The sequence below is a fragment of the Chelmon rostratus genome, chromosome 20, assembly GCF_017976325.1.
Source record: "Chelmon rostratus isolate fCheRos1 chromosome 20, fCheRos1.pri, whole genome shotgun sequence".
Taxonomy (NCBI): Eukaryota; Metazoa; Chordata; class Actinopteri; order Chaetodontiformes; family Chaetodontidae; genus Chelmon; species Chelmon rostratus.
The window spans coordinates 17,506,468-17,530,330 of NC_055677.1; the positions used below are offsets into that span (position 1 = coordinate 17,506,468).

The 23,863-nt window shown below is 41.3% G+C and overlaps 1 protein-coding gene across 1 annotated transcript in view; it reads right to left on the minus strand.

The window, feature by feature from the left end:
* Nucleotides 1-1,203: 1,203 nt before the first annotated feature.
* The window catches only part of LOC121624116 (2-lysophosphatidate phosphatase PLPPR4), a 35,575-nt gene continuing 12,915 nt past the window's right edge, over nucleotides 1,204-23,863 (minus strand). The window contains exons 2-7 of the mRNA XM_041961731.1: nucleotides 16,357-16,542; nucleotides 11,152-11,281; nucleotides 10,517-10,712; nucleotides 6,430-6,487; nucleotides 4,805-4,978; nucleotides 1,204-2,904 (exon numbers count right to left, since the gene is read on the minus strand). Coding sequence (XP_041817665.1) covers nucleotides 1,204-2,904; nucleotides 4,805-4,978; nucleotides 6,430-6,487; nucleotides 10,517-10,712; nucleotides 11,152-11,281; nucleotides 16,357-16,542 — 2,445 coding nt within the window. The remainder of the gene's footprint in view (nucleotides 2,905-4,804; nucleotides 4,979-6,429; nucleotides 6,488-10,516; nucleotides 10,713-11,151; nucleotides 11,282-16,356; nucleotides 16,543-23,863) is intronic.

The following is a 23,863-nucleotide window of genomic DNA, read 5'->3' on the forward strand; positions in this document are numbered from 1 at the left end:
TGTATGTTCTGGCCAGCAGGTTTAATTATTTCAACTATGTTTCTGGGAAATCATCATTTCTTTTGGTTTTGTTATAGTAGTTGTTCATCTACTGTGATTTAACTTGGAGTGATCCATCAAAGCCTTAGAAGCGCTCCAACTTCCAGTCACCGAACCATGTCAGTGCAAAGACATGGTTTTTACTTTAGAACTCTGGATGCCCCCAAAACAACTACCCCACTTCATGATTCTGTGAATTTCACAAAATGTTTCGAAAGCTACAAAGAGAGCTTTTAAGCAGAAATGAAACCTGACAAATAATTTTATGATGTTTGAGGTCAAGTATTGCATTGAGTTTTGGAAATGTACTAATTATCTTATGGTATAAAGAAGCATAATATTCTGCTATTTTGCTGCTTTTTTGTGCTGTACATATGGGATTGACATGGACATCAAAATGTAAGTACAGGATATAAAGGTAAGGTCAGGGTTTACAGTATACAAGGTACAGTAAACGTATATTTCAGTGCAAGTCACAGCATATTTGACTTCATAGCTACAGAAGGAATGCTAAGCACACTTATGGTTCAAAACAGTATTCTGTTGAGTATGTGGTATCTGTACAGTAAGAGACAAAATACAAAACATATCTCTGTCACATATTAATGACATTGTTGTTCACTCTTTGTAAAATAATTCATTCTTTATCTATTCAAATTATACAGTATGTTGTATAGTAAATAGTATTTTCCGGCGTAGCACCCTTTTCAAACATACACAGTATTTACAGTGCAGGGAAGTAAACAATGGTTTCACAGCTATGATACAATTATTTTGCTGTATTTGCTGCTTTTGCTACAGTTTGAATATTACTGTGCAACTTGCTTTTTTCTGTTTTGTCATGATTTATATCCAAAACATGGAACTGTTTAAAAAAATGTTCTCCTATCCCCAAAGCACTGGCACAGCATCAACATTACAATAGGTTTCCTTTGGAGTGACCACAAAAATACACAGTGATTATTTCTACAACACTTAAAAGGTTGTGATTTAGTGTAAACACGTACAAAAATCTCATGCTGAATAAAACCTTTTCTTTTGAAATAATTATGATATATACACTGGCAGGTAATACTGACTGTTGTCACAGACATGGGGTTCTCTGAACATCCAGCTTTCTCGTTTTATTAGCTACATCTCTGAAGGCTCCATTTATTTAGTTTTTTAGTCCTTGAAAACAGGAGTCATCGAAGTTCCCTTGTAGAAAATGTTCCGGGCGTTATCTGGACTGTTGGCTCTCTCTGGAATCAGGATGATATTGTTTCCTTTTCTCCGCAGCGTGGACTCACGGCTGGAGGAGACTGAGGGGGTTTCTGAAGTGGTCTCTCCACCTCCTCCTCCACCACCACCTCCACCAGATCCAGAACCACTACCATCCCCAGGAGTGACCCTTATGGTAGAGAGACCCTGGGGGTGAAGCCTCTGCTCTGACTGGCCAGTGTTCTGGGTGTGAACAGTCACTATGGGTGGAGTGCTAAGAGTGGCAGTGGTGGTAACAATGTGATTGGCACGCTTCCTGTCAATGGACCCTTCGCGTATAGAGTCTGAGCTTTCTGAGTCTCTGTTTAGATCATTGAGCTCAAAGGACTGCCTCAAACTCCCACCTCCTCCTCCTGATATTCCCCCTGCTCCACCGGTCCCTGTACCTCCACCAACTCCAGTGCCATGATCCAGGGACCGCCACCTCCATGATCCACTTCCATCTGTGGACGGAGCTTGGATCACCGGCCTGCTGTTTTCAGGGTGGGCCTCTACTCTGACAATTGCTCCAGTACTCCCTGAAATACTGCCGGTGGTACTACCCAGTGAGCTGGGCCCTGTGGTGCTAGTGGGGTCTTGATCAGTTAGCGCCCTGTAGCTAGCAGGGCCCTGGCAACTCCCAGTGGTGCTGCACCCAATGCTACTCTCATCTAAGCTCTTGGAATGGGCCTGTAGTAGGCCCTGCTGCTTGGACATAGCAATCACTTGCATGATTCGTGGTTGGGTACTCTGCCCATTACCATTGGTCCTGCAGGCTGTGGTCTTCTCTGCTGCCCTTTGCCAGTTAGCCTGAGCTGTGCTATTTAATGTCGACATTCCCTCACTTCCTCCTCCTACCCCCATCCTTGGGGAGGTGGTGTTGTAATTCTCATGAGCTTCCTCTGGTATGTGGACCAGCTGTGAAGACCCAGGTCTGGACTGCATGGATATCCTGGCCCCTCCGGCGATGCCACTGCAGTTACTGGGCAGAGTGGTACTAGCACCTGTGGCCAGTTTGGACATGTATGCATGACTATCAAAGCCTCCATTCAGGCCCATAGCTGATGGTTCAGAGCTAGATCGGAGCTCCATGCTGCCATGGTGGTGCGGATGCTGGGTGGACTGGCCAGATGATGAGTCTACAGAGGAAGAGAAGGAGTCTGGAACCTGTAGAGAGCATTTGTGGTTGTTGTTCTTACTTTTCCACTGAGACAGAAGCTGCTTTGAGCGGCTAGAGTCCATGGAGGCATGGTGGAGGGTGGCAGCATGACGTCTGGCTGCTTCCTCATATGCTGCCATGGCCTGGGGGGTGTGGACCCGAGGAAGGGTGTGGCTAAAGGTCACCATGGCGTCTTTGTTCTGAGGACTGCGGGGGGAGATCACTTCCACATCTGCACTGGAGCGTTTCTCATCAGGTCTTTGCTGTTGAAGGCCTCGGTGGAGGAGGCCCTCAGAGTGGGAGGTGGGCATGCCAGGCTCCCCAGACATGCTGGCTTTCATTTGCAGGTGGTGGAGTACAGCTTCTTGGCTTATGTGGGGCAAGGAGCAAGGGGGGCGTTGTAGCAGTGGAGGGGGGCTGGTGTTGGCCTCCTCACTAGGCTGAAAGTTTCCGACTGCATACAACCCCTGGCAACAGAAGAAACAGATATGTACAGTACATTTTACTTGATGCTTATTTAACCTGATACCTTTATGAGTCCTTTGGCTTACGGAAAAGTTAAGCTTACAGAATTATTCATGGTTTTGGTGGGGTACAGCTTTAATTGTTCCCATTATTTTAAAAAAGAATAAAACTAACCAAATAGACAGCATATGCGATTCAGCTTAATTTTGCCCCGCAATGCTGTCCTTTCAACCCTTTCCATCAGATTCAACAACCATTCACAGTTGTCTTCATCCAACTCCAATGACTGACACTTAAACTTAGTATAACAGCCAGAAGCACTACGAACCAGGTGGTATCAATGACCTTGATAATGATCCCACAGTGGTTCAACTCCTGGGACTCCTCTCCAGTCAATTACAACTGAAGGGGCCCCTTGGATGAGGGGCAAAACATAGTATCAAAGAGTCCAGTTGCCCTAAATTCAACCCTCTTTGGATAACTATAATCTGGATAACTGAGAATATGAACAGACTATTTTATTCATGATTTTACCAAATTGTGCTTTTCTGAAATTAAGCTCTAACATCAATATTCACAGCAACTTTTTTCTCTCACTGGAGGAAAATCACCAGAAATTGCATGACAATAACTGTGTGAACTCCAAAGGACTATTCAAAACTAAAAATGGATGTTTAACCATGCCAGCAGCGTAGCTCTACAGGGGGTAATGTCTGTGAGTAAGTGGTCCACCACTTTGGTCAGGACTGAAATATCTGAGCAATTACGTGATGGATTGATGTGAAATGTGGCACAAGTGTTCAAGGTGTTCCTGACTTTTACTGAAACTGGATGGTATTTCTGGTTCAAATTGAAATGTCTGGACAAGAGCTGGGTGGATCTCCATGACATTTGGTGCTTACAATTCTTCAATGACATCCATGGTCATGAACTGTAATACTAAAGAAACCTGTGGCGATCCCCTAACGCTTCATCTAGTGCCATCAGAAACTAAATATCATTTGGTTTGGTTTGCTTTATGAACAAATACTTGCAAGACTAATGATGTTCCCATCAGCCTTAGCTGTATTTAGTGCTTACAGGCAATTAACAAATGTAAGCATGCTATTATGCTCAGCTAATATGTTGAACATGGTAAACACTACTTAGCATTGTCATTGTGAACATTTTAGTATGGTGACCTAGCATTTAGCTGAAACCAATGCCACTAGACTGTAGAATCTTTAGTCTTGTTTATTCCATGCATACATGTTAGAATATACAGGTGTGTTTCCAATAATTCTACAAATTGCTTGTTCTTCCTGTCAAAGCACAGCTGTGATTTTTACGTTTAGCTCAATTTTGTTTTGTATAACATTAAATTCAGCTAAACATGCCCAGATGACTTTTCTGGAAGATTTCAATATTTGTTTCAAACTAAGTTAGACTGGAAATGTATGGGTTCGTGCATTGCTTAAAATTGTGGGGTGGAAAAATGCCAAATCAGCTGTTTTGTTATGAACGACCCCTGTCAGGACACAGGAGACACTGTGAAGTACATGCTGCCAGTGACTTGCTGTTGCTTTGGGTTAGATGTGATTTGATGTTGCACTTTCAGGTGCTTTACAAGGGTAGATGACAGCCTGTCTGCAGAAATTAATTTACCAAACATAACAGCCTGATTTAAGTTAGATTTGTTCAAGAATCCAAGTTAGGGGTAAATTTTTGGTTAATTTCTCAGTTTTACTTTCAGTAACTCTAAATCAGTGTGTAAGTTTTTGGCTGAAAAATTCTGATAGACTAAGTAGGGCTGCAACACAGGTTTACGCTTTGTTAATCAAGGACTGCTGCTCCATTTTCCAGACAGGCCTTTTATACAGCAAAACCACTTGAAAGGAGGCTGTTGACAGAACTGGCCCCTACCAGGTAGACAGCGATAGCACCCCCAAGCAAGAAGCCCAGGTAGACATCGATGGCGTGATTCTTGTACTGAATAATCCGGGTCAGACCACAAATGATGGCACAGATGATAAAGGAGAAGACCAGCAGTGGCTTGAGCAGCTTGGATGAGTCTGTCAGAGTGCTGTTGAAGTACATCTGTGGACACACAGGGTAATATATTATGTATTTCTTATGCTAAACTGCCACTGAATACCCATGACTTCCGATCCTCTTGGCAGCACTGCATTAAAAACTGTCATGACTGTACAAAGGATATAACTAGATGGGCTCAGGAACACTGAGGAAGACAGTTGTTGGCAAACACAGTTCATCAGCGCATCTACAAATGCAAGTTAAGAGTCAACCATGCAAAGCAAAAACCACAATTCAAAAACATCCAGAAACACCGCTGACTTCACTTGGTGAAGTGCTGTGATCTGACAAGCCCACATTTCAAATTGACTTTGGAAATCATGGACATCATGCCCTTGAAAGAGAAAAAGGACCATCCAAGTTGTTTCCAGCACAAAGTTCAAAAACCAGCATCTGTGATGGTATGGGGGTGTGTTAGTTCCCATGGCGGCACGTCAACAGAGACCCCGACTGTTGAGCAACTGACGTCGTATATCAAGAAAGAATTGGAGAGAAGAAATATTAGTGTTCCCACTTCCCAAACACTTACTGAGTGTTCAGATTCAGATTCAGAAAACTCCATTGATCCCCATAGACAAACTGCTTTAAAGAAAATGTGATGCACACCGTGGTAAACATGCTCCTTCCACAACTTTTTTGTAATGTGTTGCAGGCATCAAATCCAAAATGATTGTATATTTACAAGAAACAATAAAGTTATCAGCATGAACATTAAATATGTTGCTTCAATTGAATAAGAGTCGAAAAAAAAGGATTTGCAAACAGTTTACAGTGTCCCAACATTTTTGGATTTAGGGTTATTATTGGTAGTAGTAGTGTTTTCATTATTGTTATTATTTTGTCTTCTGTAATAAGAATTGTTACTTGGAGTTACTTGAGTTGAGTTCGAGTTTTAAATGTGTATAACATACACAAACATACAGCTAAAATGTTTCCTCCCTTTTTCTCTCTCCCTCTCTCTCTGTCTCTCTCTCTCTCACACACACACACACGCACACACACACTCGTTCTCTCTCTTGTCTTGTCATGTCTCATATGTGTTTTCCTGTGACTTGGTTGATAATAAGTCTTGCACTATCAATTGAAGAATAAGGGCCATGCCACTTAGCATCTAATCTGACTAATGCTGACCTTTGCACATGAGCTTTCAGTGTTCTGTTCAGTGTGCTACAGCTGACTAGCTAATAGGCTAGCCAGCTTTGCACCACTGCACCCAATATTAGCAACCAGTCTCATTTCTTTGTTCCTGGAATGTTGACATTTTAGAGGTGAATGCATTCTACACAGTGAAGCAAACATAGTGTAAAGAACCGAGCTGAAAAATGTAATCTTGGCTAATTCCATCATCCACCACTCAATCTCAATCTTTGTTCACATCTACTTCTTTGTAATTAGGCTCTTCATGGGAGCGTGAACAGGGTTAAGTGTTTGCATGGGCTCAAACCAATACTCACCGAAACATAGACAGCGGCGAAGGATGCAAGAGTAGCGTGCTGTGACGGGAAGGATTTTCTGCAAGAGATGGAAGAACACAAATACACTCAGCCTTCGTTCACATCTGTATGTGGAGAGGGGGTTTGACCATAGCCAACAAAATGCAAGCAAAAATGAGATATCTCAAACACCGCCTTGAACACGCACACTTGAACCAAACCGCTTCTTTTCATGTTCTTCTACTTTGTGTTCAAAAAAATAAAACATATTTAACAAAGGCAGTTACACAACAGTGAAGATTTACAGTATTTTACTTTGCAGTGATACCTTAATCTGATGCTACGAGCCAAGTACTGATGAAACATAAACAGTGTGAATGTGTGAATATCTGATCTACAGTCATATGCTGCAGTGTGGCAGCAGGAGCCTCACTGTGTGCTACATAATGCAAGTGAACCTGTGGCCCAGTTTCTCACTGAGCTCCAACCTAATGACCTACTTCTGACAACCCCTGGTACTCACTCCTCCAACCAGCGCTCATCTTGCTCCTGACTATGCATGTGTGTATTTTGGTGCATTCATGCAGTTGTAGGTATCTGTGTGTGTGTGTGTGTGTGTGTATGCACTACAGTTGTGTGCTCTTAAACCATAATTTACAACATCTGCGGAGTCATAAAAAATTCATTCACAGCTGAAAACTCATAGCTCTGCTTCTGAATGAACTGACCCACTTTTAGCATGAACCAACCAGCAAAAATATAATTGTATTACTACGCATCTGCTATCATGCATATATCATTGTTTATGTATGTTGTTATGAAGGCGATATTTTGGGTTTCTAAATACTGAGAAATAAATATGTCAACAAAATTGATTAATAAAAGGATAGCATCACATTTTTAAAAGTCATGTGCCAATGTATAAATTGAAACTAATTTTTTCTTGCTGTCATCATTCCTCCTGTTCATACTGGCTGTAAGGAGATCCCTTTCTAACGTGCTTCCAGTGTAAATGATCGGGGAGAAATTCCACAGTCTGTGCAAAAATGTCAGAGTCAGACAAGCCGAGTAGTTATCTACCAAAGTAGCATTTTTTTAATCACAGCTTTCTTTGAGTTACTCTCCCTCCACTGAAGCACAGCATGGAAAACACACTGACTTACATCTAGCACAGAAAAGACTGTAACTTAATAAGACATAGACTTGATTTGACTAAGTCAGATGCGTGAAGCCTCGTGTTAACTTCAGATAAACTCATTTTGTAATGTTACACATGTGGGTGAAAAACATTGTAGTGACTGTCTTGCTGTAGCGACTCCTAGTGGCTGTTGTAAATACTGCAACTGTAAGTTTAATGTTTGTTTCTTAACGCCTATTTGTGGTCACATGGGTCGGCTCATAGTTCAGAGCTCTGCATGGAAATGTGCTCCAGCGCGCTCGTTCTTTAATCCATTGCATCTGCCGCTGTTGAGCCTTGGAGAAGCTTTGTGCTTTCACAGAACTGTGTGGCGTTGTAAGATAGCACGTTGGCGAAGCTTCATAAGTAAACAGCCTTCAACTCTACTTCCACATCTGAGTCATCTTTACCCTTTCAGTGCCTAGAACACCTGTTTACCTGTCTGTCACTTTGTGTAGAGCCACACACCCAAGGGACAGAATATATTTTCTTTTGGAATTGAGTAAAGTTTGGCATCTCTTGCTCATCTTCTGCTAGCTGTCCAACGCTGTCTCTCTTTCATTTACAGCTGCTCTCTTTATCGCATTCTTTTGAGTCACTGGGAAGTTTCCCTTCTTTTAGTATTCATAGTAGTGGTAGCCAGAGATGCTTACATTGTAAATGAAGCTGTACACAAGATGTAGGTTTGAGTCTGACTAACCAGCAGTCTGCAAACATTACCCTGATATATCCTGGAAGGTTCTAGTCCTGTAGCAGCAACTTTTTTGGATCCAGGAGTGATGGCCAAAAAGAAGTATAGAATGCTCCTTAGTTTAAAAAGTTCTTTCAAATCTTCCTTCAGTAGAAATGCACTATTTTGTATCGTTAAAAGACGTCCTCAACTATGACATTTTTTATTTGTCACTTGGTCCTTCTGCTTCTGCAGTTAAAATGATTATTATCCCTGGTGCACAACTGCTGCAGCAAAACAGCTTTCCACGCTGCTCTGGAAAAGAGACTGAAGCTACAGCTGCCACAGAAAGCGTGGAAGACAGTGTTTATGCCAGGAGCAGAGGGTTATATTTAGACCCCATAGTCTGCAGTCAAATCTACATGTGTCCCAAATGTACGGGTCAAACCTCGCCTCATCCCCCTTATCTGCCTCCTGCCACACACATAGATAAACTCACATGGAGACAGTCCACTAAATCACACATAAGTCTCTATTAAGGTAGCTGGATAAATAAGAAACATTCAAGTTTAGGATGGATAGGGCTGCAGACTGACAGACTCATGCTGATGAGTTGCACTGATGACTTAAAGAGGCCATATTATGCTTTTTTGATGTTCCCCTATACTTTATTATTTATAGCACTTTTTTTTGCATGCAAAAGGTCTTGAAGTTGCTAAGCCCAAAGTCAACACTAAAGGCAGCTATGCTTTTCTAGCAAAAAACAGAGCTCCTGAACTGTTTCAAATGCCCTGTCCATAGTCCAGCATTTTCTTCTGTTATTTGATGATGGATGGAAATATCCTCCCAAGGAATAGAAAACTGTGTACATTTTAATGTAACTCTGTTAGACGGCTTTGACATCGAGGGCCAGTAATGGCACAAGCCGACTTCAAACTTGGAAGCTGTAGGTTTTTGCTCTGTTTCATGTTGTCATGCGAACTAAATTTCTAAATAAGACAGATAGAGCTGTCTAGCTGGGCATCATTTAGTGTTGCATCTGTCTGTATTGAGTCCTGCTCTCAGAGGACATAAAAAGAGCTAAATCACAGAGAATTATCTCACATTCCTCTGTCGGTGAAGAAATTAAAGAGGTTGGCTTTCCTGCTAAATTAATGTGTGGAAAAATTATGTAGTAACTGGATTTTCCAAAAATATGTACATAGAAATGGCACATTTATATCGTGCTTTTCCACACACACACACACACACACAGTTACACACAAATGGCAGCTACCATGCAAGGTGTTGGCCTGACCATCAGGAGCTCAAGGACACTTCACTATGTGAACAGGAGGAGCTGGGGATTGAACTGCCAACCATGTGATCAGTGGACAGCCTGCACTACCTCCTGCACTACCTCCAACCTAATAGAACTGAGTAGAGTTTACAGTTTAGACAATATTATACTGCTGGTCCAAGACAAAACTGACAGAAGGGTCGAACTGAAAAAACAGCACAACTGCAAAGCCCTCTGCTACATCAGCACCATGGATTTATCAACACACAGCACAGCAACTAAACAGCCCCTCTGCCCCCGCACTGTCTCTGTTACTCTGGAATGGAGAAGGGGGTGGCAGAAGGGTCATGCATTTTGGTCATTTCGCTAAGAAGGTAGATAGCATCCCCTCCCATCCCCCCTGAAATCACCAACTGACTGCACTTATTTCATATCAGACTTCTCCCTTTCATCTTAATTTAGAATTTAGTAATTACTGAGCCTACTTATTGCCATCACTCATTTTGAGGTCATTGTTTACATACTTTCAGGGAACAAGCTTCACCACAGGGAACAAAGCACTATAATGATCCCGTTTTCTTGAAAATCCATGCAGAGCTCCAGAAACCTGCCAGGATTTGTCTTTGTAACCTCATTAACACAAACATCACTAGGATACCCCCCTCTCTCTGTCTACTTCTCTGTGTGACCAAAATAACTCTGCTCTTGCTCATTCTTGCATGAAAATAGATTCCAGCAACGAACAAAAAACAAAAACAACAACCTTATACTATATTTCACATGGTTAATTCAGCACAATATTTTCACAGCACTAATCCTATCAATAGCCATACCATACTCACCACTCTACTGCCCTCGCTCTCTCTCTTTTCTACAGTTACTGTAGCATTCAGCAATGAATTTCAGCTGCATCTATTCTCATTTCAGTGGAAGTACAGACTCCCTTCATCAATACAAATAATCTTCCCAGATGCCTCCTCACCTGCCCTGGTTGATGGCTGCAGGGTCGGCCCCTGAGCAGATATCCTCCAAGACGTAGGGGTTCTGCTCACAGCTGACGTTGAGGGTGGTGTAGTTGGGTTTACACACAGTGAGGAAGTAGGGCGTTGGGTAGCCTGTCATTAGTTGAAGTATGTCAGTGATGAGGGCCGTGGCACAAAGACCGAATGCATGAACCCCTGAGGACAGAGGAGGATGTGATGTAATGGCTGGTAAACAATGTAACAAGTGAACAAGTTGCATGTACAGACAGAGGCATAACCACTGATACTAGAACGCAAACACAGTCAGCCTTTAAAATGCATAGTTTTTACCATTGATAGGCAAAAAGTATGTAATTCACATAGACATGAGCAGTTGAATAGATAGTAGGACTTGCCTTAAAGCTTGCTGTGTCTTTCTAATTCAAATATGCATGCCTACACACAATTTGGGTAGAATGGTCAAAGAAATCTTAACATTATAGTAAAACTAAAAAAGTAATCGTTGGTTCTTGCTCAATGGAGAAGATTTCCGCTGCCTAATACTGCGAAATGAGAAAAAGCAGGAAAAATACTACTCAGTCAGTAAACAAACTTTCAGGTCAGTATACATAGAGAGAAAAAAAAATCAGTGTACCAACGAAGCGGACAGCTCTGCGTATGAAGGAGTTGAAGTTGCAGCCAGCGGCATTGATGTTAGCCTCAGCACCGCCACCACTCTTCCTCCGAGACAGACAGCAGAACAGGATGGCCTCTCCAATCATTATCTGTTAACACAGCAGCACGTCGGTCACGTGTTTGCATGCAGAAGTGGCAGACATGTCCCCTCGCTTTTTTAAATAATATTTTAGCCTCTCAACTTTTACCCTTTTAGGGTAAATCCACACGCCAATTGTTTTTTGTGATTATTTGTGTTATTCATATATGCAATTTCACATTTTTACATCATGCTTGGACAGAGATGTAAACAGTCACATCTGAGTGTCAGAAGGCTATGACCTGCCTGGTTTGGCTGTTAGATATGGGCCGTGTCCCACAGCTTGACCTATCTGTGGCCCTCCAAGACATGATGTGTTGCAGCGGGATACCTGACTGTCTGCAGAACAACCATCTAAGATCACAGATCTGTTCATAATAGGGAGGGTGGACAAAAATGCATATATAAAGGTATATGAAGCTGAAAAGAGGAGAGAGACGAACAATGTGTGAAGAGAGGAAAAGGAACAGAGAGAGGAATTAGAAGTACTTAAAAGTACCAAATCTCAGCCAGTTCACCCGATATCTTCCCCAGCCACATGGGCCTGATTTCACCAGAGGAATTTGAACCGAGTTAGAATAACTTCAGCTAAAGTCAAATTAATTTTCCCATAAGCCTTGAGGGCAGGCAGGAGCTCTACCAAAGAGTGACAGTCAAAGCGCTTGATCGCTCAGTAGCCCGAGAGACGCATCCTGATCTGAGGACGGGAAAGCCCCAGGTCTTCTTCTGCTCCACACGTTGCTGGGAGATGGACCTCTGTGGAAGAACGTGTTATCAGCTGATATGAGGAATCTATTGATGTGTGAGGCTGAAAAAAAACCCTGTTATCAGAGGGTGCTGTATGAGATGTGCATGGCTCAGATCGATGTTGGAGAGTTGGGTTGTCCCTCATCTTGTTGGTGAGACAGCTCTGCTGAACATGTCTGTCTTAACTTCAGATAGTGAGCTTCTGAGAAGACACTGTGGCTTTAGCTCTTTGTGTCTCTCCTGCCAAAAATGACATCGCAGCTTACATTGGAATCGGCCTTTTGCTGGTAATGGATTTGCAATCCCTCTGAACTAAGAGAGCCAGAGTTGTTTTTTCTTCTGTCTTTGAGCCTTTTTTAATGTTTAAGGCATTTTGGTGTCTGGCAGCCAGAAATATGGAGACGAAAGAATGTGATTTTAATGAGACAGCTCAGTGTTGATGTTTCAAAATGCTCTGAATATCAAGCTGGGAGGACCATGGTTGGTTTAGGTTTTAGAATTTGGGAACACTAACAGAACAAGGCAATCCAACTGACATCTATGTGTTAATCCCCATGTAAATTTATTGTCCCAAGTTCGATTGTGGCTGATCATGAACCGAAAGTTATTTCTTATATTTACTATATGTTGCCTTAAGTTGCATGTACTCTACTATTTGCCCTGGGTTTTGCCACTCAGGTCACATGGAGGCTGTACATAGGCTGAGAGAAGGCTCTGCAGACACTAACCTGGACTGAAAAGAAAAAAAAAAGTCTTTAAGTCTTAAAATTGATTTTGGTGTATGGTTTGGGGCTTGAATTTCTGTTGAATTTATCTCCCAAATAAAGCCAAAGCTATTTACATTGCTAGATTCCTTCATTCTTTATAATAAGCTTTAGATAAGGGGTGGGGAACCTCTAGCCTCAGACCAATTGATCTGACCAGTGGAGCAATGTATGAATAGAAAAAAGCAACTCTTTTTGTTTTGAGAAAAAGACACCTTGCTAAAATGAAGCAGTTCCAGTCATTGCAGACGTTAATGTGATGTATGTTTTGTTCCACGGTTTTATTTTGTCCTACATGCACCTTCAAAACCCACTGGAAGTGTTTCAGTAGCACTTTGCCGGCCTGCATTTGTTGACTTGCTCAGTTTTTGCTGATCCGGCCATTTTTTTTCTCCTTTACTTTGTAAGTAGGTTACGTAGTTAAATGGTTTCTTGTTTTGTCTGTTTCAATTGAGTTTTGTTGTTGGCTTGATCTACTCTGTGCAGCTTGGCACAGCATGAAACAAAAAAGACTAGGCATGTATTCTTTGCAGTGAAGAGCCACTTCTGGGACATCACTGAAATGCACATGTTGCTACATTGCCTAGAATGGCAATGTTCATCTCTACCAGCCGTGTTGAGATATTTATTATGAGATTATTATAATAAATATATTTTGCTCTGGAGGAACATTAATTTTGCTTTACCTACATTAACAGAGCAGAATGTACATTATCTGCAATACAGTACAAAATGTTATGTTACACCCAAGAAGCAATATCATCACTATAAAGAGTTAACAGGACAGGCCCCATGATTGGGCCCTGAGGGACACCTTTTGTGTTATGCAGCTCAATATAATTGATGCAACAAGCTTTAAATAGCAGAAGGAAGAATTCTTTACATGTGTAGCTGTAGAGTAATGAAAGGAGTTTCCTGTGGGTGTAGTGGTACCTTGAAGGCATCCACATCTTGAGATACTCCTGAGTATGAAATGTTCGTGTTGAAAGTTTGGGTGTGACAGTACACGTATTCGTTCCAAAACCTTTTGGTATGGGTCTTTTGGTTCGGCAAACTGAACAAATGCAGCTTTATTTTAACCACAGCACATGCAGCACTTTTGTGTGCACTTGATTTGAACTTGATTTAAAAGAACATGCTTCCCCCTGAGCAACTTTCCAAAGGGGCAGATGTTGTTCATTCAGACCCGACTAAGCATGCCATGGAGAGATCGCCAATAATGTAGCACAGCACAACGTTGTAATTATGGTGAATGCAGATAAACCAGAGACTTGAAGATCCTTCAGTGTCATTAAAGTCTACTGTTACAGTTAACACAATACCAATAGACAACGTCCAGGACCACTGAGAGTTACTTAACAGTAACAGCACACTACATCACACATGACTGGAGCGTGGAAAGGCAGGTTCTGCAGTATTCTAATGTGGCTCTGACAGCTGCTGCGTGAATTACATGTGAATTAATGTGAAGTACAGTTCAAGTACAGTTAATTTTCTAAATGCTGCACTTTAATATTATATTTTTATTTATTTGAAAGAATATTTATTTGGATTTACTTTAAGTAAATCAGCTCTGGTGAGACAAGGAAATGAGATGGAAGATGCACGGTTTAGAAAATTCACTGCCTTCCAGATTTTTGTAGAACTGAATATGATTTGGGAATTAAAAACAAATAACAGTTACAATTAGCCTTTCTTAATGCAGCTTTGCATTTGTTTCTAAGTTGCCTAAAAGCAAGCCAATGACCAGAGTGCAGCTTTAATTTATTTCTCTCTTTAAGTAAGGAGGAAAGTCCTGAGCTATTCTGTATTCTATACTTTTTAGAAAATGCATGCATAAATGCTCAAGAGCTAATTCAACATCTGAGATTTTAGACAGATACCACTGCAAGTAGAGAAAATATGTAAATATTGTTTGTACTTTGTGTGAAATGTGCCTTTAAGTTTAACAAAGACTGGAGAGAAGCAAAGTGGCAACTATGAACAAAAAAAAGAAACAAAAACATTAAGAGATTGTTCAGGCTGAGATGGAGATGGAGAGTACTGGCTGCGCTCCTTGTTTTCAGAAACTGTCATCAGGGAGACAGAGTATTTAAAGCTTTGCCTGTTTTTTGTCAGCACAAAATGTTGTTGAGCTCGCGATTTCTCGACCAAAAGCAGCTTACTATGAACATGCCCCACAGTTTGAAGAAGGTAATGATTCATTGCTCTGCTTCAGGGGAGCTGCAGTAGTCCAGATGAAACATGACTGAAGTCTGAACAAGGAGGTGAAGTGAGTGCTTGGTGAGGAAGAGTTTGATATCATGAACACTGTAGTGCATGAGGGGGTGGATTCATTAGCCTCTTCAGTATAACCTCAGTGTAAAGATTATTTTCTTTCTGCATGTTCTCATATCCTTTATTACCTTTATCAAGAGGAGACTTAGTGCAGACTTGTGCTCCGCCCCTCAGGTGTTTTGCTTAGGTTGCCCAATTACTCATGACGGTGTGGCTGTGTATGAACATGATTGACTGCTTTGTTGCTCCCGTTAGGGCAGAACATTCTTTCTGACATTAGGACATGTGGTTTTACTGATTGCAAAAGAATCTTTACATTAGTCTTAATATCAGATTTTTCAAGTGCAAAATGCAATTAAAGGTGTGTTGGGTCATTCTGGGGAAAGACCGCTGATATTTGCCGAAATTTAAATTTGGTCCGCTAGCAGTGTGTGCGTGTGTGTGTGTGTGTGTGTGTGTGTGCGTGTGCATGCGTGTGTGCATGCATGTGTGTGTGTGTGTGTGTGCGTGTGTGGGCAGGTGTGTTTTCAAAAGCCTCTAAGGAAGTGATAACATGCCTGGTTGGCAATACGTGTGCTTTCCAAGAGAGCCTCTCTGGCCTGAGGTAGACAGGATCATAGCTGATAATATAGATCAACAGTCAGCTTGCTTTCCTGGCCTGGAGAGGCCTGTCCTGCTGACCTACAGCTCAACTCAGACCGTCTGTATCTGCAGTGTGAGGACATTTGTTCGTGTGTTCTGTGGGGAATATTAAAAGGAGTCCTTGCCAAAGGCAAAGGCTTTTCATACTGTCTGTGTGTGTGTGTGTATTTGTATGAAAGCTTCAGTGGGTTTAATGCCAAAGTCTGACTCACCAGGAATTACTGTGCTAGATTAGATTAGATAAAATTTTATTAATCTTGTAGGTGAGGCTCCATGAACCCAGACGTGATAATTATTAGAAAAACTGAAACACCGAGTGTCAGGTGTCAGACAACAAGATACAAATATATGCTAGAAGTAACTTACTATAAAATATTGACTGTTAATATGTGTACTACTACTGTATACACAAGCTTCTATATATGCCAGCATGACTACAGCTAGATATCCTGGTGTACATGAGTGTGGTTTCCATGGGAACGCAGCCACCAAGGCATTGGCATTACAGCAGTGGGAGTGGTTTCATCTAAAACCTCACACCTCCACCCCCCACCCCTCCTCCTGCGTGCTAGAGGTTGTATTCAACGTGTGAAATCAGCTTAAAATAGGGACAGCATCCAGTGTTCTTTCTCTAATGTTGGTTTCTTAACCTTACCGTGATGGCTGGTCCAGCGAAGGCCAGGCTGAGCAGCATCAGCAGGGGGATGACCTCATGGTTGGGGTCGATGTAGGGCAGGCTCAGGCTGCGGTCATGGCAGTTGAAGCCAGACTTCACCGGCTTGAACAGATCCGTCCACTCCAGAAAGTACAGACTGACCACGGACGACACCAGGATCGGTAGCTATCGATGAGACAACAGAAGAAGACAGAAAGACGAAAATATAAGGCATTTCAAAGTCATAAACAGCTGAGGCAGAGGGGACTGATTCACCGTGAATGACAATGAATAAATAAATAGCTGAACAGGCAGTGAATGCTGCACATGTCCTCATAACCCCATGGTTCATTGACCATGCTAATTTGATTTGATAATGAGAATGAAGGCATGGAGAATTGTTTTCATGACCTGGGGGGTTGAGGATGGGGCTGAGGGTGAGTGAAGATGGCAGCTAAGCTCTAAACTGCTGTATGAATTCTAGTACTTATAGTCTGTGTTTCTGTTTCCCACAAGCTACCTATCTGTGTGTGTGTGTGTTTCTCTCTCTTCTTCTTCTCTCTGTATCTCTAGTTTTTCAGGCTTCTCTCTGCTGAACCACCAACCATCTGGGAGGCTCTCTCTCCTGGCTGTCAGGCCCTCATCCAGATGTTTTTGACAGAGTTCAGACTCTCATCTAAACCGACAGCCGAGACCTGACACTGCTCAGTCTCCTCCTGGACTTATGTTTTAATCATCTATATACTTTTATATCTGTATTCTGTATTTATTTATCAATATTTGTATCTATTGGAATCTTTCAGCTCTTTTTTGTGTAGCCTGTCCCCTTCCAGATCTCCACAGTTCTGAGGAGGATGGCTCAAATCCCACTTGGCGACACCTGAAGTTGCTTAGTTGTCCTCCTGGATCCACTCTTCACAAATATTTTAAACTCTACCAGACATTTTCCCATTGCAATCTGTATATACTGTGAATTTGTCCGCTCTTGCGTACAAGCAACATCTATCTATCTATCTTGTCTGCTCATCTTGGGAGAGGGATCCCACTTCCACTCCCTCCTGTCTCCTCATCAGCTTTTTCTTGCACGATTTTAGGATCTAATGGCAGAGGGTGCTGCGTGTCTTGAGGTCTTAATATCATAAAAGACCAATCATAGCAAAGGAGATAAATCCCAACCACGAAATAAATTTAAAGTAATAAAGCTGGTGTTGATCTCTCAGTTGAGCGAATCAGTGATTCAATGGTCTGTAGAAGAAAGGGTTCAGCTCCGCAGAGGGCTCAGTTGGTTATGCATTTTTCTGCTTTAGACATGCTGAATGGCTGGCTCCAGCAATTTCACCACTGACCGCTCACAGTGTCACTGTACTGTGCACTGTAAGTTAAACACTTTACCAGCGGATATCCAGTCCTGTCACGAGCACGCACATTTTCACCATCAAATAGCTACGAGGAAAACTAGAGACTGCAAGATGGCACATGTTAATGTCAACGAAAGGTGTTTACCCAGTGCACACACAAAAAGCTTGTTTAATTCTGTCTTAAGAAGCCCTTTGCATGTATGCACTAGTAGTTCAAGAATTTTCTTCATTCTGGTCTCCCTCACTTGTAGATTTTTTTATGACACCGCCCCCAAAATACTGACCCTGACCTATAAAATGACACATGGTTGCCTTTACGTCATTACGTCGTATACAGCATTCTTTTTATTCCGGGTATTTATCCTTCCCCACAGCTGACAAAAATCTGCAACTTTACAAGGATGTTTATATTGTGGTCTTTTAAGGACATGACTATTTGGTGTTTTCTATCTTTTATAATCCTTCATTGCTGCTTTTGTATTTTGACTGATGACACACTTTTTATTATATCTTGATTTCCGAAGCTCATTCCCTTGACTTCACATTAGGATAATGCCAAACTCATAAAAATTGCTTTTCTTTGTTCTGGGCAAGTTTTTGAACTAGAAACTTAAAGCTGACATACTATGGTCATTTTCTGACTCATGCTTTTATTTTGGATGTATGCTACAAAATATTTACATGCATTAATGTTCAAAAAGCATCTTATTTTTCTCATACTGTCCAATGCTGCAGTACGTCTGTTCACCTCTGTCTGAAATGCTCCATTTTAGCGGCTGTGTCATTAAGGCCTTTCATTAAAGCCCACCGTGCTGAGTGTCCTGTGTGAGCAGGCACCACCAAACTTTTGCCGGTTTGAACAACCAGGGGATTACTGTGACTGAGTTTAGGTGCACTTCTACCTTGTGTCACATCAATAACCACTTCTAAACCAAAAACTTCACAAGCTCACTTGTCTGAGAGGGAATCTGATCCAAAATCATGGAAAAATGAACAGCATCAGCAATCGGGATTAGAGGTTTAATACTAGCTTAGTATTTATACATGAACTTATCCTCTACATACACACCAATTACATCAGGCCAGTGACACTTGCCACAATGAGGCAGAAACTTGCATGGAATAGACGTTATTCTCAACCATGTCAACAAGGAATTACTCATCTTCTAAATAACTTGCTTATATACTTGAAAACTGCTCAGTAGCCGAAGTATCTGCAGCTACTGTGAGCAAGTGTCAGAGATCATTTATTCACACATTACACTAAGCTCTGGAATGAGATCCCACAATACATTAGAGCAGTAGCTTCTATTACACATTTCAAACAGGCATATAAACACGATCTGATGGAAGAACACACCTGCAACCACTGATTCAACTCACACATATCATCATTATCTATTTGATTCCGTTTCAAAATACTGCAAAGAACTGATCTCTGATCTGTAAACACAATAATAATAAAAAGTTTTGGCTGTGAAACATCTCATGTTGCTATTTCCTACCTATAGTAAAGGATTACTAGAAAAGTCTTTCACATATTCATCGTCAGGATGTTAAACGGACCAGTTTTTTTTTACCCTTCTACGTGCATGAAATCAAATAAGTTTTTCATGAAACCATTGTGAAAGAATATGATGTATTTCCCTGAATACCACATTTTCCCGACTGCTAAATTAAAAAGTGACCAATCCAGTCCTTGGAAAAATGGAAATATAACCACTGTCAGCTGGTGCTGGAGCTCTCAGGTCACAGTGGACATCCTGACATGATCTGTGGATACTGAGACGTCGTGATGCTGCAGGCTGCTGCGTTGTCTTCAGGTCATTGCTCGACTGAGGCATGACACCTGCCTTGTAATGACTTCCTCCTCTGATGGTTTCTCATTCTGTGAGCAGAGTCTGGGAGTCCAGGAACACCTCATCCAACACGAGCTTCATCAGCTCCCTCAGATCATCTGTAAAACAAGGCAGACTCACTGTTCTTACAGTAAACTGTCATCAGGGTCAACCATGTAGGCCTACAACTTGGTCTTGAATGAAGGAGAAGCATGCAGGTGTGTGGTGATCACAGAATGACCAGAGGAAACCAAAATGTGTGAAGACACTCGTCCATTGTAATTGTGTAATTCTTGAATCTAGTTTGTTTCTACTGATATTCAAATATTTTTCTTCTTTTATTGTTTTTCTATCAGGATCACCTCTTGAGTTGGGTTGATTTAAGTGTTGTCACATTAGGAAAGTTATTTTTAGCATGTTTATTTTAGTATTTATTATAATTTCAGGAGCTATGATTTATTTCCATGTTAATTATTCTGAGCACTGAAAATAGTTTTCCTTCTTGCTTCCTTCCTTCCTTCCTTCTACATTGTCATATTGTCTGTTTCTGTGACTATTGTCAGTAGTTGCACCTACCATGCTCTTAATGTAGACCCATGGGATTAAACAGTAGAAATCCTCAGTGATGATGGCTCAGCTTCTCCACATCTCTGAAGACTGTTCTAGAAACAGGGCCTGCCACTGAGCCTGGATTAACTTTACAGAAAAGGTTCAAACACTGAAGTAGACTGTAGTAGTTTCAGCAAGTAAACAGGAAACTCACATATACACACACTTATAGGGATATATTAGAGTAAGTCACAACATGTCTGTCAGCTCTGTCAGAGCTGTGACAGAGTCTGCAGGGTCAATGGTGGCATCCTGCTCCTCCTCCTCTTCCCCTCCTCCAGGTCCAGATGAGGTCTCTGTATTGGTGTGGATGTTAGAAAGACCTGAAGCTGCATAGGGAACAGCTGATGTGCCAAAACCCGTCTTCACAGGACGTCCTAATATATCAGGCTACAAACCTGCACTTCTGATGAGGATCCACTGCTGTCCTCGTGGTTTGTCTCTGTGGTGGGTCGGTCTGGTAATGATTTGTTGCCTGTATGCAGGAAACAGCTTTAGTTTACTCCAACATCATCTCAAGTGCGTAATTCATCATTTTTGAATGGATAAAGAAATTGGTTACACAGAACATTTGACTTTGACTGTAACTTGTGTTCTCATGTGCGAGCTTTCAGGTAAGAGCAGGACAGCAGCTTGGTGCTGATCAAAACTGTACAGTGTTGCCAAGCAAAGGCATTCCTTTTGACCAATTTTTTTTCACGTGTGTACCACAGGGCATGTCTATCAAATCATCCTTTAACAACGTTAACAACAAAGCCAGCTGAGCTAATGTTGCGGTATTTAATTCAGTAGTTTAGTTTCCACATCCAACCTGCTACTCTCATTATCTAATTGTTCAAACAGTTTCTCTTGACTGTCCTTCAGTACTAACTAATCCAACGTTGCTCCAGCGTGTTGGCCTACAATAAACACTAGCTAACACTGCTAACACCATGGTCAACAGGCTAACATGGAAGATAAACAGTAAAGCATCATCAAAATGAGAAAACTTACTGCTTCCAAGTTTGCAGTTGGTATTGATCCATCCTTGAGCCTCATTAATCCTTTGTACTCACACTTGTTGAAAAAGTAGTCCGAAGTAAAATGGTTTGTGCACACATATGAGAGTTTTCAAGTTGTTGGCAGACATTTCCATCAACAATAAAGTTAACCCTCTCAGCTCTTCAGTCCTCTGAGTCTGTTCCCTTTTATTTCGGAAAACTTTGTAGCGGTGCTCTCTTGGGGAAGTATTTCCCCAATGTTTTTTTGTCTTGCAGTACTGCATGTGGCCACTGGGACAAACACACAGCATGTTTGACTTTGCCACACTTCATCCACCTGTCTTGTATCCGTGAGAAACAACTGTGCATGTTGTGTGAGTCAGGCATCTTAAGAATGTACAGAAACTATACAGAAACAAGAAGTCAAGTAAACAAGACCTGCACGTCAATAAGTGGCTGGTAATAACAGTGCATGTCTCTTGGGATAAATGTGAGCACCTAAAATTGCTCTGGCATATTTCTCATTGAGACTTAACAAGAAAGAAATGGAAACTCAAATACAGAAGAGTCTATTTTGCACACCTCTGCAGTCACGACGTGTAGGAATTCCTTCCCAAATGTTTTCTTACAGCCCTCCAGGCTCTGTGGCGTCCCATTAAAGAGTATCAGAGACAAGTGAGGTGCATGTGTAGGCACAAAGCTCTTGTGTAATTGAAGGCAGTAAAGTGTCCACAGAGGACTGCACTGAGACGCATCAGTGGGAGTTGAATCTGGCCCATAGGCTTTATCATGCAGCTTAATTCCCTGATTCACCGGTACACAGTGGCAGCCACGACGCTCGCTCAGCTAATGCTAAGTAGAGCAGCGTGATGGAGGAGGGCCCCACAAGGAGCCCAGCACAGGGGGATCTCTTCAAGTCAACACAGTCCTGCTGCGAGCTGAGCCACCAGTGTACACACACACAACCACACAGAGGGCCTCTGATCACAGACTGTCTTCTTTTGAGCATTTTATTTTTCATCTTTCACTGTTCAGATCCAGGTTTTCTACTCTTCTTCTTCTCTGTCTTTGTTGGTGTACTGATAAGTTTGTTTTATGTGTTACTGCAGATCAGTGGAATAGTGTCAAACCAGTTGTAGGACTATGAACTGTGTCACCTGTGTTTTCATGCTTGTACACAAACCAGACAAAACAGGGACCCACTCATAAAACACGGCTCCATAGCCTTACTACAATAGGTCAGTCCACAGGATAAACTGAATTGCTATCTGAGAACATGGCAACATCACTTGAAAGCAGAACTCCTCTAATTCCTGCAGCCATTTTGTGTTTTGCTTAAGCTGCACAAAGTCCTCCTCCTCACTCTGAAGGATAAGCTGCCTTGTGAATAGCTGTATTTAGGTTCCAAGATTTCATCGAAGAAACGATATTGAAGAAAATGTCATCCCATCGTAATACTTTTGATAGAGTTAGGAAGCTTTGTGAATGTGGCCACAGATGAATTTGTAAAGAATAGAAGTCATCTTTAAGCATTTTCACTGATCCAACCATCGTCAAACATAAATTATCTGAACTGTTTCGCAAAAATACTTACCTTCAATTTAGAATTACAACTAACTTGAATATATTTAAGGTCCCAAATGCATTGAACCCAAAGGTATCAGTAGTGTATTTCTTTCAAAATGTGTGTGCCATTTCAGTAATCCATAATTCATAATTTTAAATACCGATAATTCCATTAATTGGTAATTAATTCATTTTAATGAATGATAGTAAAGGATTATATTTATGATTCATTTATTAAAATCAACAGAACAGACCCATCCTGTCATAAAGTATTTCTAATACATAGTGTTTTAGTATTTCAGCTCGTGTTGACACCAGCCATCACCATCATCTGGACAAAGTCACATACTTCTATCAAGAATCTGTTGCACAGGATAAGGCATTTCCCTCGATAAGAAACCTTTTAAAGTGGAGAGACAGGTTAGTGACACAGATAAAGTTGTTAATCTATACAACAACAAAAGGGCTTGAATTATTCACAGATAACAACAATTTGCCCTGTCGTCCATCTTAGTGAAGGTACGCCTGAGACACACTGCCTGCCCGATCAGTGTGTGTGTCACTGAACCTCTTCCTTTCATTTTGATAACAGGTTAAACACAGCCCATGTGTGCAACAGCAGTGGCGCATCTTTTAGAGTGTCGAGCCCTGTTGTCAGTACACATTTTTAACAGAATACTTCAGGTAATCTGCATTATTTTTCTGTCTAAACTAAATAATACTATGACTATTATGTAAGGTAAACACAATGTAAAAAAGATAGAGAGTAGTAGCAGCACCGCAGCAGGAACTCTGTCTGTGGTCTGTGAGCCAGTTCACTGAGGTAACCTGTCCTGGAGACAGAGAAAAATTAATAAGAACTCAAGATATTAATAAATTAGTAAGAACTCAAGATATTTTCTCACCAATTTAGACTTTTCATTGTTATTTCGTGTGTATATATGTATTTTGTATTTGATTTGTCAGTACATATATATATATAATATATATAATATAATATATAATATATAATAATATAATATAATATTTCAATGATTGTTTGATCTATATAGTGTAAAAAAACCCAACACTGTCTGGTTCAATTTTGCAGAGCTCAAGGTGATATCATCAAATTGTTTGTTTCATATTTACCTTGCGAGGCAGCTGGATCACACGA